The sequence below is a fragment of the Taudactylus pleione genome, unplaced genomic scaffold, assembly GCF_031769625.1.
Source record: "Taudactylus pleione unplaced genomic scaffold, aTauple2 ptg000410l, whole genome shotgun sequence".
NCBI lineage: Eukaryota > Metazoa > Chordata > Amphibia > Anura > Myobatrachidae > Taudactylus > Taudactylus pleione.
Genome location: NW_028284812.1, coordinates 564,274 through 584,291, shown reverse-complemented (window position 1 = coordinate 584,291; position 20,018 = coordinate 564,274). Strand labels below are relative to the sequence as shown.

At 43.0% G+C, this 20,018-nt stretch overlaps 1 protein-coding gene across 1 annotated transcript in view; it reads right to left on the bottom strand.

Moving 5' to 3' along the window:
* Positions 1 to 20,018, bottom strand: part of DYSF (dysferlin) — a 705,898-nt gene that overhangs the window by 368,216 nt on the left and 317,664 nt on the right. The window contains exons 4-8 of the mRNA XM_088447021.1: positions 16,208 to 16,313; positions 12,163 to 12,292; positions 11,101 to 11,288; positions 10,161 to 10,289; positions 9,973 to 10,035 (exon numbers count right to left, since the gene is read on the bottom strand). Coding sequence (XP_088303147.1) covers positions 9,973 to 10,035; positions 10,161 to 10,289; positions 11,101 to 11,288; positions 12,163 to 12,292; positions 16,208 to 16,313 — 616 coding nt within the window. The remainder of the gene's footprint in view (positions 1 to 9,972; positions 10,036 to 10,160; positions 10,290 to 11,100; positions 11,289 to 12,162; positions 12,293 to 16,207; positions 16,314 to 20,018) is intronic.

Genomic DNA, 20,018 nt, shown 5'->3' with positions numbered 1-20,018 from the left:
TAGTAAGCTACTGGTTTATATGCTCTACGGTGCTAGTAAGCTACTGGTCTATATGCTCTACGGTACTAGTAAGCTACTGGTCTATATGCTCTACGATAGTAGTAAGCTACTGGTTTATATGCTCAACAGTGCTAGTAAGCTACTGGTTTATATGCTCTACGGTACTAGTACGCTACTGGTTTATATGCTCTACGGTACTAGTAAGCTGTTGGTTTATATCCTCTACGGTGCTAGTAAGCTACTGGTTTATAAGCTCTACGGTACTAGTAAGCTACTAGTTTATATGCTCTACGGTACTAGTAAGCAACTGGTTTATAAGCTCTACGGTGCTAGTAAGCTACTGGTCTATATGCTCTACGATAGTAGTAAGCTACTGGTTTATATGCTCTACAGTGCTAGTATGCTACTGATTTATATGCTCTACGGTACTAGTAAGCTACTGGTTTATATGCTCTACGGTGCTAGTAAGCTACTGGTTTATATGCTCTACGGTGCTAGTAAGCTACTGGTTTATATGCTCTACGGTGCTAGTAAGCTACTGGTTTATATGCTCTACGGTACTAGTAAGCTACTGGTTTATATGCTCTATGGTGCTAGTAAGCTACTGGTTTATATGCTCTATGGTGCTAGTAAGCTACTGGTTTATATGTTCTACGGTACTAGTAAGCTACTGGTTTATAAGTTCTACGGTACTAGTAAGCTACTGGTTTATATGCTCTACGGTACTAGTAAGATACTGGTTTATATCCTCTACGGTACTAGTAAGCTACTGGTTTATATGCTCTACAGTACTAGTAAGCTACTGGTTTATATGTTCTATGGTACTAGTAAGCTACTGGTTTATATGCTCTACGGTACTAGTAAGCTACTGGTTTATATGCTCTATGGTGCTAGTAAGCTACTGGTTTATATGCTCTACAGTGCTAGTAAGCAACTGGTTTATATGCTCTATGGTGCTAGTAAGCTACTGGTTTATATGCTCTATGGTGCTAGTAAGCTACTGGTTTATATGTTCTACGGTACTAGTAAGCTACTGGTTTATATGTTCTACGGTACTAGTAAGCTACTGGTTTATATGCTCTACGGTACTAGTAAGCTACTGGTTTATATGCTCTACAGTACTAGTAAGCTACTGGATTATATGCTCTACTGTACTAGTAAGCTACTGGTTTATATGCTCTATGGTACTAGTAAGCTACTGCTTTATATGCTCTACAGTACTAGTAAGCTACTGCTTTATATGCTCTACAGTACTAGTAAGCTACTGGTTTATATGCTCTTAAACTTTATTGATTTTATTAATTGTCATGTGTTAGTAATTACTCCCGGGAGTTTATTGCCTAATATATGTGTATTATTCAGTAAATGTATTTACATAACATTTTTTGCTGATACAATGTTCATGGTGTTGTAAGCGCCTTTGCAGTATATCCCTGTTTTAGTTCTCATATGTAATATATGCCCTAATTATAATTATTATTAGTATATATTTATACAGCACAACATATTAATAAAGTACTTTCAGCAAACAGTGCAATAAAGAGAGATCTGAGTTGTCTATCTAATAATATATTGTGTTAGAGATGAATTTCTGTTGGTGCTTATTGCGAATATTATTGAGATTATCCAAATAATCTGTTGCACATGTCGATCTGGCAGCTGAAAGTTACTCTGCCCTACTGAGCTGGAGGGGGAAGGGTTAATGTACAGCGTGGCCAGTCTATGAAGATAGGCAGAAGCGTGACCTGGCTAGCTGCTCCTCACATGTGCAGTGGTACAGAAAGCAAAGAGCTGGGATTTAAATCGCATTACTAAATACAGATTACAATAAATATGGTCCATTTCTGCTGAATATTAGGCATAGGTTTTCCTCATTCATTTTCTTCTCTATTATCTACACCCTGAGATGGCAATAACAGCATAATCATTGCAGCGGAAACATAGATAAACAGGATAACTATGGCTAGAATGGAGATGTCACCAGTGAGACCTGAGGCGGGAAGAACAATCCTCAAAAATGCACTCAAATCTCCGAAAATGCTGTTTTTGAGCATTTGACCTCATTCCCCAAATTCATCACGCTACAGAAAGAACTTTCCAGACTTTGTTCCCAATAGGCAACGCCATCTATAGATCCCAATCTACTCCCATACTGCTACACACTGACTGTAATGTACCAATCTCCTCCCACCCTGCTACACACTGACTGTAATGTACCAATATCCTCCCATACTGCTACACACTGACTGTAATATACCAATCTCCTCCCATACCGCTACACACTGACTGTAATATACCAATCTCCTCCATACTGCTACACACTGACTGTAAAGTACCAATCTCCTCCCATACCGCTACACACTGACTGTAATGTACCAATCTCCTCCCATACTGCTACACACTGACTGTAATGTACCAATCTCCTCCCATACTGCTACACACTGACTGTAATGTACCAATCTCCTCCCATACTGCTACACACTGACTGTAATGGACCAGTCTCCTCCCATACCGCTACACACTGACTGTAATGTACCAATCTCCTCCCGTACTGCTACACACTGACTGTAATGTACCAATCTCCTCCCATACTGCTACACACTGACTGTAATGTACCAATCTCCTCCCATACTGCTACACACTGACTGTAATGGACCAGTCTCCTCCCATACCGCTACACACTGACTGTAATGGACCAATCTCCTCCCATACCGCTACACACTGACTGTAATGTACCAATCTCCTCCCATACTGCTACACACTAACTGTAATGTACCAATCTCCTCCCATACTGCTACACACTGACTGTAATGTACCAATCTCCTCCCATACCGCTACACACTGACTGTAATGTAACAATCTCCTCCCATACAGCTACACACTAACTGTAATGTACCAATCTCCTCCCATACTGCTACACACTGACTGTAATGTACCAATATCCTCCCATACCGCTACACACTGACTGTAATGTACCAATCTCCTCCCATACTGCTACACACTGACTGTAATGTACCAATCTCCTCCCATACCGCTACACACTGACTGTAATATACCAATATCCTCCAATACCGCTACACACTGACTGTAATGAACCAATCTCCTCCCATACTGCTACACACTGACTGTAATGTACCAATCTCCTCCCATACCGCTACACACTGACTGTAATGTACCAATCTCCTCCCATACTGCTACACACTGACTGTAATGTACCAATATCCTCCCATACCGCTACACACTGACTGTAATGTACCAATCCCCTCCCATACTGCTACACACTGACTGTAATATACCAATATCCTCCAATACCGCTACACACTGACTGTAATGGACCAATCTCCTCCCATACCGCTACATACTGACTATAATGGAACAATCTCCTCCCATACCGCTACACACTGACTGTAATGTACCAATCTCCTCCCATACTGCTACACACTGACTGTAATGTACCAATATCCTCCCATACCGCTACACACTGACTGTAATGTACCAATCCCCTCCCATACTGCTACACACTGACTGTAATGTACCAATCTCCTCCAATACTGCTATACATTGACTGTAATGTACCAATCTCCTCCCATACTGCTACACATTGACTGTAATGTACCAATCTCCTCCCATACTGCTACACACTGACTGTAATGTACCAATCTCCTCCCATACTGCTACATACTGACTGTAATGTACCAATCTCCTCACATATTGCTACATACTGACTGTAATGTACCAATCTCCTCCCATACTGCTACACACTGACTGTAATGTACCAATATCCTCCCATACCGCTACACACTGACTGTAATGTACCAATCTCCTCCCATACCGCTACACACTGACTGTAATGTACCAATCTCCTCCCATACTGCTACACACTGACTGTAATGTATAAATCTCCTCCCATACTGCTACACACTGACTGTCATGTACCAATCTCCTCCCATCCTGCTACACACTAACTGTGATGTACCAATCTCCTCCCATACCGCTACAAAATAACTGTAATGTACCAATCTCCTCCCATACTGCTACACACTGACTGTAATGTACCAATCTCCTCCCATACTGCTACACACTGACTGTACTGTACCAATCTCCTCCCATACCACTACAAAATAACTGTAATGTACCAATCTCCTCCCATACCGCTACACACTGACTGTAATGTACCAATCTCCTCCCATACTGCTACACACTGACTGTAATGTACCTATCTCCTCCCATACTGCTACACACTGACTGTACTGTACCAATCTCCTCCCATACCACTACAAAATAACTGTAATGTACCAATCTCCTCCCATACCGCTACACACTGACTGTAATGTACCAATCTCCTCCCATACTGCTACACACTGACTGTAATGTACCTATCTCCTCCCATACTGCTACATACTCACTGTAATGTACGAATCTCCTCACATACTGCTACACATTGACTGTAATGTACCAATCTCCTCACATACTGCTACACACTGACTGTAATGTACCAATCTCCTCCATACTGCTACACACTGACTGTAATGTACCAATCTCCTCCATACTGCTACACACTGACTGTAATGTACAAATCTCCTCCATACTGCTACACACTGACTGTAATGTACAAATCTCCTCACATACTGCTACACACTGACTGTAATGTACCAATCTCCTCCCATACTGCTACACACTGAATGTAATGTACCAATCTCCTCCCATACCGCTACACACTGACTGTAATGTACCAATCTCCTCCCATACTGCTACACACTGACTGTAATGTACCAGTCTCCTCCCATACTGCTACATACTGACTGTAATGTACCAATCTCCTCCATACTGCTACATACTGACTGTAATGTACCAATCTCCTCCCATACTGCTACACACTGACTGTAATGTACCAATCTCCTCCAATACTGCTACACACTGACTGTAATGTACCAATCTCCTCCCATACTGCTACACACTGACTGTAATGTACCAATCTCCTCCAATACTGCTACACACTGACTGTAAAGTACCAATCTCCTCCCATACTGCTACACACTGACTGTAATGTACCAATCTCCTCCCATACCGCTACATACTGACTGTAATGTACCAGTCTCCTCCCATACCGCTACATACTGACTGTAATGTACCAGTCTCCTCCCATACCGCTACACACTGACTGTAATGTACCAATCTCCTCACATACTGCTACACACTGACTGTAATGTACCAATCTCCTCCCATACTGCTACACACTGACTGTAATGTACCAATCTCCTCCCATACCGCTACACACTGACTGTAATGTACCAATCTCCTCCCATACTGCTACACACTGACTGTAATGTACCAATCTCCTCCCATACTGCTACACACTGACTGTAATGTACCAATCTCCTCACATACTGCTACACACTGACTGTAATGTACCAATCTCCTCCCATACTGCTACACACTGACTGTAAAGTACCAATCTCCTCCCATTCTGCTACACACTGACTGTAATGTACTAATCTCCTCCATACTGCTACACACTGACTGTAATGTACTAATCTCCTCCATACTGCTACACACTGACTGTAATGTACCAATCTCCTCCCATACCGCTACACACTGACAGTAATGTACCAGTCTCCTCCCATACTGCTACACACTGACTGTAATGTACCAATCTCCTCCCATACTGCTACACACTGACTGTAATGTACCAATCTCCTCCATACTGCTACACACTGACAGTAATGTACCAATCTCCTCCCATACCGCTACACACTGACTGTAATGTACCAGTCTCCTCCCATACCGCTACACACTGACTGTAATGTAACAGTCTCCTCCCATACTGCTACACACTGACTGTAATGTACCAATCTCCTCCCATACCGCTACACACTGACTGTAATGTACCAGTCTCCTCCCATACTGCTACACACTGACTGTAATGTACCAATCTCCTCCCATACCGCTACATACTGACTGTAATGTACCAATCTCCTCCCATACTGCTACACACTGACTGTAATGTACCAATATCCTCCCATACCGCTACACACTAACTGTAATGTACCAATCTCCTCCATACTGCTACACACTGACTGTAATCTACTGATCTCCTCCCATACTGCTACACACTGACTGTAATGTACCAATATCCTCCCATACCGCTACACACTGACTGTAATGTACCAATCTCCTCCATACTGCTACACACTGACTGTAATGTACCAATCTCCTCCATACTGCTACACACTGACTGTAATGTACCAATATCCTCCCATACCGCTACATACTGACTGTAATGTACTAATCTACTCCATACTGCTATACACTGACTGTAATGTACCAATCTCCTCCCATACTGCTACACACTGACTGTAATGTACCTATCTCCTCCCATACTGCTACATACTCACTGTAATGTACGAATCTCCTCACATACTGCTACACATTGACTGTAATGTACCAATCACCTCACATACTGCTACACACTGACTGTAATGTACCAATCTCCTCCATACTGCTACACACTGACTGTAATGTACCAATCTCCTCCCATACTACTACACACTGACTGTAATGTACCAATCTCCTCCATACTGCTACACACTGACTGTAATGTACTAATCTCCTCCCATACCGCTACACACTGACTGTAATGTACTAATCTACTCCATATTGCTATACACTGACTGTAATGTACCAATCTCCTCCCATACTGCTACACACTGACTGTAATGTACTAATCTCCTCCCATACCGCTACACACTGACTGTAATGTACTAATCTACTCCATACTGCTATACACTGACTGTAATGTACCAATCTCCTCCCATACTGCTACACACTGACTGTAATGTACCAATCTCCTCCCATACTGCTACACACTGACTGTAATGTACCAATATCCTCCCATACCGCTACACACTGACTGTAATGTACCAATCTCCTCCATACTGCTACACACTGACTGTAATGTACCAATCTCCTCCATACTGCTACACACTGACTGTAATGTACCAATATCCTCCCATACCGCTACATACTGACTGTAATGTACTAATCTACTCCATACTGCTATACACTGACTGTAATGTACCAATCTCCTCCCATACTGCTACACACTGACTGTAATGTACCAATCTCCTCCCATACTGCTACAGACTGACTGTAATGTACCAATATCCTCCCATATCGCTACACACTGACTGTAATGTACCAATCTCCTCCATACTGCTACACACTGACTGTAATGTACCAATCTCCTCCATACTGCTACACACTGACTGTAATGTACCAATATCCTCCCATACCGCTACATACTGACTGTAATGTACTAATCTACTCCATACTGCTATACACTGACTGTAATGTACCAATCTCCTCCCATACTGCTACACACTGACTGTAATGTACCTATCTCCTCCCATACTGCTACATACTCACTGTAATGTACGAATCTCCTCACATACTGCTACACATTGACTGTAATGTACCAATCACCTCACATACTGCTACACACTGACTGTAATGTACCAATCTCCTCCATACTGCTACACACTGACTGTAATGTACCAATCTCCTCCCATACTACTACACACTGACTGTAATGTACCAATCTCCTCCATACTGCTACACACTGACTGTAATGTACTAATCTCCTCCCATACCGCTACACACTGACTGTAATTTACTAATCTACTCCATACTGCTATACACTGACTGTAATGTACCAATCTCCTCCCATACTGCTACACACTGACTGTAATGTACTAATCTCCTCCCATACCGCTACACACTGACTGTAATGTACTAATCTACTCCATACTGCTATACACTGACTGTAATGTACCAATCTCCTCCCATACTGCTACACACTGACTGTAATGTACTAATCTCCTCCCATACTGCTACACACTGACTGTAAAGTACCAATCTCCTCCCATACTGCTACACACTGACTGTAATGTACGAATCTCCTCACATACTGCTACATACTGACTGTAATGTACCAAACTCCTCCCATACCGCTACACACTGACTGTAAAGTACCAATCTCCTCCCATACTGCTACACACTGACTGTAATGTACCAATCTCCTCCATACTGCTACACACTGACTGTAATGTACCAATCTCCTCCATACTGCTACACACTGACTGTAATGTACCAGTCTCCTCCCATACTGCTACATACTGACTGTAATGTACCAATCTCCTCCCATACTGCTACACACTGACTGTAATGTACCAATCTCCTCCCATCCTGCTACACACTGACTGTAATGTACCAATCTCCTCCCATACTGCTACACACTGACTGTAATGTACCAATCTCCTCCCATACTGCTACACACTAACTGTAATGTACCAATCTCCTCCATACTGCTACACACTGACTGTAATGTACTAATCTCCTCCCATACCGCTACACACTGACTGTAATGTACTAATCTACTCCCATACTGCTACACACTGACTGTAATGTACCAGTCTCCTCCCATCCTGCTACACACTGACTGTAATGTACCAGTCTCCTCCCATACTGCTACATACTGACTGTAATGTACCAATCTCCTCCCATACTGCTACACACTGACTGTAATGTACCAATCTCCTCCCATCCTGCTACACACTGACTGTAATGTACCAATCTCCTCCCATACTGCTACACACTGACTGTAATGTACCAACCTCCTCCCATACTGCTACACACTAACTGTAATGTACCAATCTCCTCCATACTGCTACACACTGACTGTAATGTACTAATCTCCTCCCATACCGCTACACACTGACTGTAATGTACTAATCTACTCCATACTGCTATACACTGACTGTAATGTACCAATCTCCTCCCATACTGCTACATACTGACTGTAATGTACCAATCTCCTCCCATACTGCTACACACTGACTGTAATGTACCAATCTCCTCCCATACTGCTACACACTGACTGTAATGTACCAATCTCCTCCCATACTGCTACATACTGACTGTAATGTACCAATCTCCTCCCATACTGCTACACACTGACTGTAATGTACCAGTCTCCTCCCATCCTGCTACACACTGACTGTAATGTACCAATCTCCTCCCATACTGCTACACACTGACTGTAATGTACCAATCTCCTCCCATACTGCTACACACTGACTGTAATGTACCAATCTCCTCCCATACTGCTACACACTGACTGTAATGTACCAATCTCCTCCCATACTGCTACACACTGACTGTAATGTACCAATCTCCTCCCATACTGCTACACACTGACTGTAATGTACCAATCTCCTCCCATACTGCTACACACTGACTGTAATGTACCAATCTCCTCCATACTGCTACACACTGACTGTAATGTACCAATCTCCTCCTATACTGCTACACACTGACTGTAATGTACCAGTCTCCTCCCATACTGCTACATACTGACTGTAATGTACCAGTCTCCTCCCATCCTGCTACACACTGACCGTAATGTACCAATCTCCTCCCATACTGCTACACACTGACTGTAATGCACCAATCTCCTCCATACTGCTACACACTGACTGTAATGTACCAGTCTCCTCCCATACTGCTACACACTGACTGTAATGTACCAATCTCCTCCCATACTGCTACACACTGACTGTAATGTACCAATCTCCTCCCATACTGCTACACACTGACTGTAATGTACCAATCTCCTCCATACTGCTACACACTGACTGTAATGTACCAATCTCCTCCTATACTGCTACACACTGACTGTAATGTACCAGTCTCCTCCCATACTGCTACATACTGACTGTAATGTACCAGTCTCCTCCCATCCTGCTACACACTGACCGTAATGTACCAATCTCCTCCCATACTGCTACACACTGACTGTAATGCACCAATCTCCTCCATACTGCTACACACTGACTGTAATGTACCAGTCTCCTCCCATACCGCTACATACTCACTGTAATGTACCAATCTCCTCCCATACCGCTACATACTCACTGTAAGAAATATGGGTTCATCAAAAAGTTCTGCTGGAGATTCAAAGAAGTTGAAGAAAAACGTCTGAGAATGAAAATAAAAGGAGATCAGTAACTTATTTCTGCAAATCAGTGGCGCTGCGCGGCCACTCTAGAAAATCCAGCTGACAGGCCGTTTGAGGACCTGACCTCACCCCCTGTGATCGTTACCTCATCAAAAAATGGGCTATTGCCTTTCCGTATCCGGGTCCTCTTGGTCTGCCCGGCAACCGTCACCTTCACAACAGGCTTGATGTTCACACCCGGAATCTGCCGCCCCTCTATCACTCTAACCCGAATCTAAGGGAACAGTGACAGAAATAGAATAGGGGGAACTTCATACAGTTACAGAACATTCCAGGTCAGTACTGGTGAGTTAGTGGTAATAATTTACCGTTCATGACCTGCTGCTGATAGGAACTACATGGGAACAATATACAATATATAACTATAGTAAGAGCACATTACAACTCCTGCGTGTTATGTTATAAGGTAATGGTTTTTTTCTAAATATTTACAAGCCATTCCCAATGGTAACTTCCTCCGTTTTGGTATTCCCGTGGCTATTTTGGGGAGTGCCTGGATCGGTTGTCCCTGTGAAGGTTACTCTGTAACAAGGACTATTTTGGTGCAATCTGAAATAAAGTTGAATTTTGCAGTTTGTGTTGATAAATTGGAGACAAGCATATTAATTCATATATAGAATAAATATGAATGGACTTTAGCGCAGCTAAATATTATATTGTATTTTTTTGCACTACTCCGTTTACACAGAATAACCTCTAATATTTAAAAACATACTGCAAGGGTGAATTACAGAATAATTACTTTTATGCAGGCTATGCGTAGTGTAAACAAGATAATGGGTGAGTTAAATGGCCTCATTCCTTTAACTAGAGAAATAGCGCTCAAGAAAAATTACGTGAAATTGTGGGGCTTATTATTACAGTGTAAGCGTGCTGAAGTCAGCTGGTTGGATGGCTGACAGTGTTTAACCAATCAGCAGGCCCTTACACAGAGCCGCCCACATTGAGCACTACTGAAGCCCTCGAGGATGAAGGTTCTGGGCCAAGGAACCCTCTTAATTTGACAGAATTGTAGGTTTCCTCACCTGGAAGTCCTGCGGCCTGTTGGACAGTAGTTTTTTGGGGGCACTTTTCTTTCTCTTCACCCCCTGGACATGGAAAGGCTGGTTTTTTTTGGGCAGGGTGGGCTGCTCAGCTCCCGGTAGAAGGGACGATGCCTCTCCCTCATCTCCAGTGCCGGTCTGGTCTTCAGTGTCCTCCTCCTCTCCTGTATCTACATAGGAAGCCCAGTTACAGTCAGACCCGTCATGGAACCACCATTAATGATGCATATACATGAAGGGTTGCCCACTTATATCTGGACTATAAACCACCAGCATCCAATCAGACGTTCTCTCTCATTTGTTTAAACAGTATAAGCAAAAATGACAGCTACAAAATGATTGGTCGCTATGGGTAACACAACCTTTTGTACCAGATCCCCCCCCTAGTGTTAACAGAAAGCTGGACTATCTGTATATTGGAAAAGTCAGCTACCGAGTTACCTGCATATTATAATATTATATCATGGGACATTTTAAGAGGGGCAAAGTGCTTTCCCCTTTCTCTGGCAGGTGACGCCTCTTTGGCCTCCAAAAGTCAACAATATATTTGGGGCTATGGGCAGGTATGTTCTGTGTGGTAAATACTGAGGGGTATATTTACTAAAGTGCTGGTTTTTAGAAGTGGAGATGTTGCTCATTTCAACCAATCAGATTCTATTTAGCAGGTATCTAGCACCTTCTATATAAGATAATAGCTAGAATATGATTAGTTGCTATGGGCAATACCTCTTGCACTATAGTAAATATACCCTTAGAGACCGTTCTATCATAACTGTAAAACTCAGCTGTCTGTTAACAATAAATTAAATAAAATAAATACTTTTCAGTCAAAAGCAGGTTTCCACTTTTATTTTAAAGGGCCACTAAACCTTAAAGCAAGTGTACGTCAGGTTTTACACATATATCTGTGAATGTTGCCAGCTGCCCTTTAATACAAAATAACTGGAATTTCAGGATGTGTTGGAGAACAGGGACAGCCAAGGCCTCCAGTTCTCTCTCCTGGAATCCGTATGTCCTTATACTGCTATCCGGTAACGTACATACCCAGGTAGAGCTGACTGACGGTGTCCAGCTCGCTGATCGATGGGCTGGGCTCCTTTGCTGCAGCCGGTGTTGGAAAGACGGGCACTGCCCCCGGTGGAGGGAAGTAGGAGACCTGTAAGGTCAATGTCGCCTGCAGGGTATTAAATATAAAAGATATTTCATGAATACATTTTTAATACAGATAATCAACATCTGTAATGTTTTCCCTAGTTATAGAGATACATTCATTCTTATGCACAGTGTAAGGACTTCTTACCTCCCCCGTTAGTTTTTCTGTACAGTGCATTCATTCAAACACCACAATTCTGTCATGAATCTGCAGTAGGTTTACTGTACACCCTACTCCATACAACAGAACAGGCTGATGGTACTGGCTTCTTTATCTAATGACAGGCCTCCCCTCTAATCATTGTATCCCACATAGATAAACTGGAATCCTCCATCGCTACCTTACTGATCACAGACTAAGACCATCCTGTACCCAATCAGAGCATAAAAACTTTAAAAGAAAAGTGAGGTCCATAAACGTATGGTCCAATGTCCTGGGCTATCCCTCATCACTTTAGCTGCTTGCTGGAAAGACGATTTGATTGGCTAAGGGTTGGTCTAGTTCTGTCATTATTCTAATGCTCTGATTGGCTAAGGGTTGGCCTAGTTCTGTCGATATTTTAATGCTCTGATTGGCTAAAGGTTGGCTAGCTACTTTATGTCCATATTCTAATGCTCGGACTGGCTAAGGATTGCTCTAGTTCTGTCAATATTCTAATGCTCTGATTGGCTAAGGGTTGGTCTAGTTCTGTCGATATTTTAATGCTCTGATTGGCTAAAGGTTGGCTAGCTACTTTATGTCCATATTCTAATGCTCGGACTGGCTAAGGATTGCTCTAGTTCTGTCAATATTTTTATGCTCTGATTGGCTAAGGGTTGGTCTAGCTCTGTCAATATTCTAATGCTCTGATTGGCTAAGGGTTGGTCTACCTCTGTCAATATTCTAATGCATTGATTGGCTATGGGTTGGTCTAGCGCTGTCAATATTCTAATGCCCTGATTGGATAAGGGTTGGGCTAGCTCTGTGAATATTCTAATGCCCTGATTGGCTGCAGACTGGCCTAATCTTGTGAATATTTAAGGCCCTGATTGGATACAGGTTAGGTTGGCTCTACGAATGCTCTAATGCTGTGATTGATGACTGGCTGCTGGTCTCCGGTGAATGATCTGGCTCTCTGACTGGTTGGCTTAGTGCTTTGAACACCTAAGTCATTGACATATAAATATTACCGATAGACTTTTTTCCCCCCTCCCTTTTTTTTACATTCATGGTAACTATCTACAGATTGCTATTCTTTCACAACTTGTACAATTGGTTATTATAGCCAAACACTGAATATGAGCTGGTACACAGCCAGGAATAATTGCTGCTGCATAGCGTAGATACGGGAGACGCATCACACAAGGGAAAGAGTTCAGGGAACTTTACCAGCAATCTTGTGTTTTCCCTGGACGCCGGAGAGAGAAGCCAAAGTGTCCACGTGGATAAATATTGTTACACAGCCCAGAGATACTGAGCGCAGTGTTAGTTCATGGGCCGTAGGAAGCCCCCCTGCTGGGGAAGCGTAAACACAGCTAAGATTTCTAAATATACATCCACTGCATGGGCTATTCCGCCTTCCCCAGAATAACAGCCTGACAGCTAGTCTAAATATGGGAACACTGCAGCACTCCCATCCCCTCCTCAGTCATGTAATCAACCACAGTCCAGGGAAAAAAGAAACTACACCTGCTTTCAAATCTGTGTGTTCTCATGGCAAAGGCAGCATATCACACCATCATCTATTCGCCTCCCCTTACCTGAAAGCCGGGACGCTAATCGCACCACAGCGCAATTGTTGGAGTACTCATCCCAGCCAGTGGCATACAGGTTCTGCCCTGATCAGCCAGCCAATAAAGCTCTTCTCTGACCAGACTGGGAATCTCCTATATGGCTGGAAGCCCTGCTCATTACTGGGTATCGCATATCCCCTTACAGACCAATAGGGAAATACAACACAGGGCAAGCAACCGTGTGCCAGCACTTGGTACCTCACCGTCAGGCCGGAGGCTCGGTGCCTCAAATATAATGAAGAGTTAACCTCTTTGCTTTACTACTAGAGTTGACGTTTAGGGCCTGATTCAGAGGTGAACGCTGCTGCCTCGCAGACAAATGTTAATTTTAACCCTTCCCCTGCGTCTGTCTGTAGAAGTACTGACACTCCCACTTTCTGCATTACTGTACGCTGTAACACCGCCGGTGATTCCCGACACACGCCACCATCGGCGCACCATGGCGTGCAACATCGTCACTTGCAGCGTCTCTGTCTGATAATGGCCTCTGTGGCTGCGGCTGTGCGTCTGATAACGCAGCAGCTTTTTACTGGTACGCCCGCCACACTTTTTTGCATTCGCTTCTAACCACCTCCCAGTCACCTCCCAGAAACGCCCATCGCTTTTATCGTCTGTCCCGATCGCAAAACAGAATGTTGTGCGCTCACTCTACGTAACGCATGCACCCTGGGGGGGTTTACTGAATTTTGCGCACATGCAGTTACAAATCATCGCTCAACTATGTGAACATCGGTGTTACGGGCTCCTCTGAATCAGGCCCGCAAGGTGCCCCAGTTGTCCATGTGCAATATCCATGTTATCAGTTCACTAGGGACTATTTGTCGCTGAGGCATGAGGCACAATGCTGGCGGTGCCAGAGTTGCGTACAAGTCCATTTTGGGGGCTGCTTTTTCCAATTTTTCACGCTGTGCATGCGCCAAAACCAAACCTATGCAACTATGGGTGGCTACGGGCCGAGCCAGAGGCGCACGCATTTTGGTCCCATGTTCACTTGCGGCTGAATGGGTGTAACTGGGCGGTCACGGGGCGTTCCCACCTAGGCTAAGTGTTCTGAGGGCTTATTGTGAGTGTGTGAGCAGAGTTACGGGCTGGGCGAGATTAAGGCATCTAGGGACCCTGGGGAAGCTGAATTATGGGGGCACCCACCAATAAGCTGACAACCCCCCTGCCTGTCCATTCGTCTGCTGCCGCCTTTACTGCTATGTCCCTTACCCTGACTGCACTGACCGGCAGCTTCGTAGTGTAGTACATCATGCCTGCCATGCTGCCTTAGAACCGCCAATTAGGTCACGCTAATATTTGTATTGGGGCCCTGAGTGTGTGGGGGGCCATGGATGTTCGCTCCCCCCCTATAATCCAGCCCTGGTTACAGGCTACAAAGAATTGAGCATAGGCAGAGTATAGGTGTAGAGCTGGTAAAAATGCACGCGCATAGTGATGGCGGCTACTTTGACAAGCGGATTCACAGGGACGGTGCGGACAACTCTGAGTACAGACGAAGATCCGCATTTATTTCCCAGCACTTGCGCACAACTCTTTGTCAGCGGTTATGAGACCAGGGCAACAAGGAAATTAATTAGGAATTAAAAAATACAAATGCATCACAGAACGTTCTGACATCTCAAATGTTGCGCTAACAGTTTGAGACGCGATGGTGGGAGCGGCACCATGGACTCTGATTTAACCAATTCCAGCTGTTTTCTGCATGCGTGTGAAAAGCACCAAAAAAAGCTGAAAGGTGTGAACGAGCCCTTAAACACTTACCTGGCAATTGTTTTTTATTTTTTTAAATCTTTACTAGAAATGGTCATTTTTTTTATTTAATTAATTAGGATAATAATCTCTAAATAAATAAATACTTATTGAACACTATTTAAAAAAAATGTACAAAAATAAATAATGCATAGGGTGTGTCTAGAAGACCCCGTAGCATCTCACTTGGCCACGTCAGGTAAATGGTTGAAGTTTAACTAAACCTAACACACTTGATCAGCAGAGTAGCACCTACAGTATTCACAGAGAAATCATTAGCCAGCCTGAGACTAAACAATAAGCATATAATCGAGCATGAATAATGACCATACATGCCCCTGTTATACTTATACCCGCTGAATAGGCCTCATGCACGGATAGAAAGTAGGTTATGCAGATGCTCACTACTCACCCCTGTGCTCTGCATCTTGTTGTCCACAAGAGGGCAATTAAATGTTGCCGTCAGGTTGGGGGAATTAAATAAATCCCGCAGAGGAACCCTCGCCTCGCCCAGAAACCTGTCAGAGGTGGTAAACAGTAAAGGTTAATACACACATTTTATTTTTTTTTTAATTTGCTTCTATTTTTTTTTTTTTTACCATTGATACAGCCTTCCACAGCTTGGGACACATTTAAAATCATATAAAATGCACCAATAAAAAAAAATAGTAATAATCTCTTAAATTCGCAAAGTGAAGGAAGTGCAGTCCACAGTTTCTTTCCATAGTTACTGATGTTGCTATTTATTATTTTTATTTATTACTTTTATTTACGTTTATTTTTATAGTGAATACATATAACGCAAAGCTTTACAGAGACTACTTTCAGAAATTCACATCTGTCCTCCAACAAACCATTATCCCCTTTTCAAAATCTCTCTGGAGGGAAAACAAGCACAGTTGGCAGTCACAGACACAGGGCCTGATTCAGAGCCGGACGCTCTGACCAGAGCGCTCGCTCTGAATCAGGGCCCTCCTCCATGAAAATGGAGCGGCCTCCTGGCCGCTCGCATAGCTGTGGGTGACCACCCACAGCATATGCGAGCGGCCAAAATCAACATCGACAGCACGCCCCCTTTGGCGCGAGACCCGGAGCGACAGCTTGCCTGTCGCAGTCCGGGTCTCGCGCATGCGCACGTCAGAGCTCCCTCTGTCGTGCGCATGCGCAGTGGGGAACATCGACCCACATGCGAGCGTACTGCCGCTCGCGAGTGGGTCTGAATGACCCACCACAGTCAGTCTGCTGCACAGACACAGGCACTCAGATTCTCAGCATCTCATGTGATGGTAGAGGGGGGAGAAGGATGAGGAGGATGGCACAAGCAAAAACAGAATTTGATCCAAAGCATCTCTGCTCACTATATCATATGCAATGTAACTGTGGTGGCCATGGTAGTACCATAACCCTGTAGAATATCTGCAGAAATAACAATTATTAATATCAGTTTGAAGAAACGAAGCATACAAAAAGATAATTATCAAGTTTCTTCTTGTAGCCAGACAAAAGGAATTATTTATCAAAGAGAGATTGCTGCTCTAGAGCAACATGTATTAAATGTAAGGAAGCTTTAACATCAAATAAAATCATGTAATAACAAAAGAGGCCTCTCATGCCTTGTTCCACTATTGGCCAGAACTAGAGCCATGGATCAGAATAAATTCAGCTTGGACGGGTGAGGAAATATTATTCAGTCCAACAATTAAGGGCATATTAATTGGGTGCGAGATTTTAGGAGTAAAAATTGCAGTGGCCATCACAACCATTTTTTTATTAACACGGGTATCCGTGCCCCCGATATCCACAATATCCAACAGCAAAAAAAAAATGGCCATGGTAATTTTTACAGTAAACTCCCGCTGAAATTATTTTAAAAAAAAAACAAGGAACAGCCTGTACCCTAAAAACATTTAAAAAAATATTGGGTAACTATAATGATGTTTATTACTGTCCCAAAGAAAAATATTTTGATATTTAAATGGCTTATTTGTGCATTTAAAAAAAAAAATTATTAAAAAAGCTAACTTTTGTTTTTTAAGCATAAATGAAAAAAAAAAATATTTAAAGTTAAAAAATTTAAAATTATTTTTCAGTTACATGATTACTTTAATAAAATTTGGGTTGCATAAATCAACAAAAAAGTTTGTTTTGGGGTAATTTTAGTCCATTTTTATTAGGAGGGGTGTCCAAGGGGTTCAAAAAAAAAAGAAAGTCACAACAATTATTTTTTTTACTTAAAATTGGGATTTTCACTGATTTTGAATCTACTGGAAATTACCTCGGCTGAATGCAATATAGAATGATAGATATAATCTGATTGGATGCAATGGACTACACCACTACTTGTCTGTTTTATAAGATATAGTAAATCTACCCGTAGTCTGAGGAATATATTTTTGGCTGCTGTGAAAAATATATATTGTCTGCTCCGACTGTCCCTTTCTTCACAAACACAGGAAATGGATGGAGGAAACCTTGCTGACTGATGCTAAATCATTGCGGAAAATTACCCTCTATCTCCAGTAAACAGAGTTATGCATTAGTAACAAAATTTTTCTACTATTTGTATAAAGATTGTACAATATAAATATCTTTTCTCTCAGAAAAAAAAACCAGAAGAGAACTGCAAAGTTTACGTGGTCCACGCATCCATATCCCAAAATGACATTAAGTAAGGTTAAACTTATCACTGATTTACTTCCATTAAAATGGCCACATTCTGTAAACACCAATGAGTGATAACATTATGACCACTCCCATATGCAGCGAATGACGTTGACCATCTTGTAACAATGGCCCAATTGGTTATTAGACGGTAAACTGACATTAGGTATTCATACATAGGCCTGTATTCAATTAGAGGTGAAAAGTCGGACAAGTTTCGCCTGTCAGACTTTCCGCCTCCTTCGCCTGTTTCAGAGGCAAAAACTTCTCGTGCGCGTCCACACTTTTCGCCCTATTCAAATCCAAATTTTGGTGAAAATAAGTAGTTCAGTCAAATTTGGGGTACTTGAAAATGGGTGCTAGCATATTTTTATGTCTGTAAAGTGAACTTTTAAAAAACTTGAAAAACCACCCTCAAACAAGCACCTACAATCCCGAAAACACTTGGCCCCTCCTTATAGCACCCCAAGAAGTCTATTTCGCTAGTTCTTATAGTTGTCCCCCCACTTTTCACTTTTTCGCCCCCAAAACTAAAGTACTTTTTTGGGGTGTTCTGAGGTAATTTTTTTTAATATTTTTTGCCGATTTGTCCTTTGGGGGCTGACCCAAGGGTTCTGAGTCGTTTCCCCACGTTTGCTCCCTAAAATAACGATTTTGCACTTTTTTTCACCTGCTATTCATAGGAGATACTTTTCCGCTTATTACATTGCATTGAGTTTCCGCTTAGGCAAAATCGTCTGGCAATTGAATATGGAGATACTTTGAAAACAGGCGGAAAGTCTGAATCCGCAGAAACTTTTCACCAAACGGCACTTTTCACCTCTAATTGAATACAGCCCATAGTCGATGTGTTGAATGCAGAACATATGACAAGGTGTAAGGATCTGTGAGGCCAAACAACTGGGTCAGAGCAGTTACGGAGAGCAAGGTTTGTGTGACGCCCAAGGTCAGCTGTGGTGAGAACCTATCAGTCTGAGGAAAGAAGAACCGTGAACTACCGACAGGGTGTTGGTCAAACAAAACTCATCGATTCGACAGGTCAACAAAGGCTATGCCATCCTGCTTACCTGTGCAACAAGCCACAGAAAATGATGAGAAGCCCTGGTCTCTAAGTTTACCAGAGGATTTCTGGGACCTGTAGTCCCACTGTAAAGAACGAAATTATTACTAATTTAACGCCATTACCATTGCACCTACCACCACCAGAGGTGCGGGGAAGAGCCCTGGACTGGCTGTGTGATCCTCAGGAGGGGCGACCCCAATATATTTTTGGGGTCCTCATTTTCTGAGGATTGCCAGTCGTGGGCTGACCAGTTTGGGGTTGGTTTACATAATGGCAGGGGGACTCCACACTGCGTGTCTCCCTGCTATAGTGTAAGTCCCCAGCAGTTCCCCCCCCGGTGCTGGTTACTGGAAATACGGGAGAACCCCACACCATTTTTCCCCAGAATTTCCAGTACCAGAATGGACTCAGAGGTCTGGGGCTGGTTATGCTTTCAGAAGGGGATCCCACACCAATTCTTTCTGATTTTTAACCCTTTGTTTACAGTGTACACACAGAA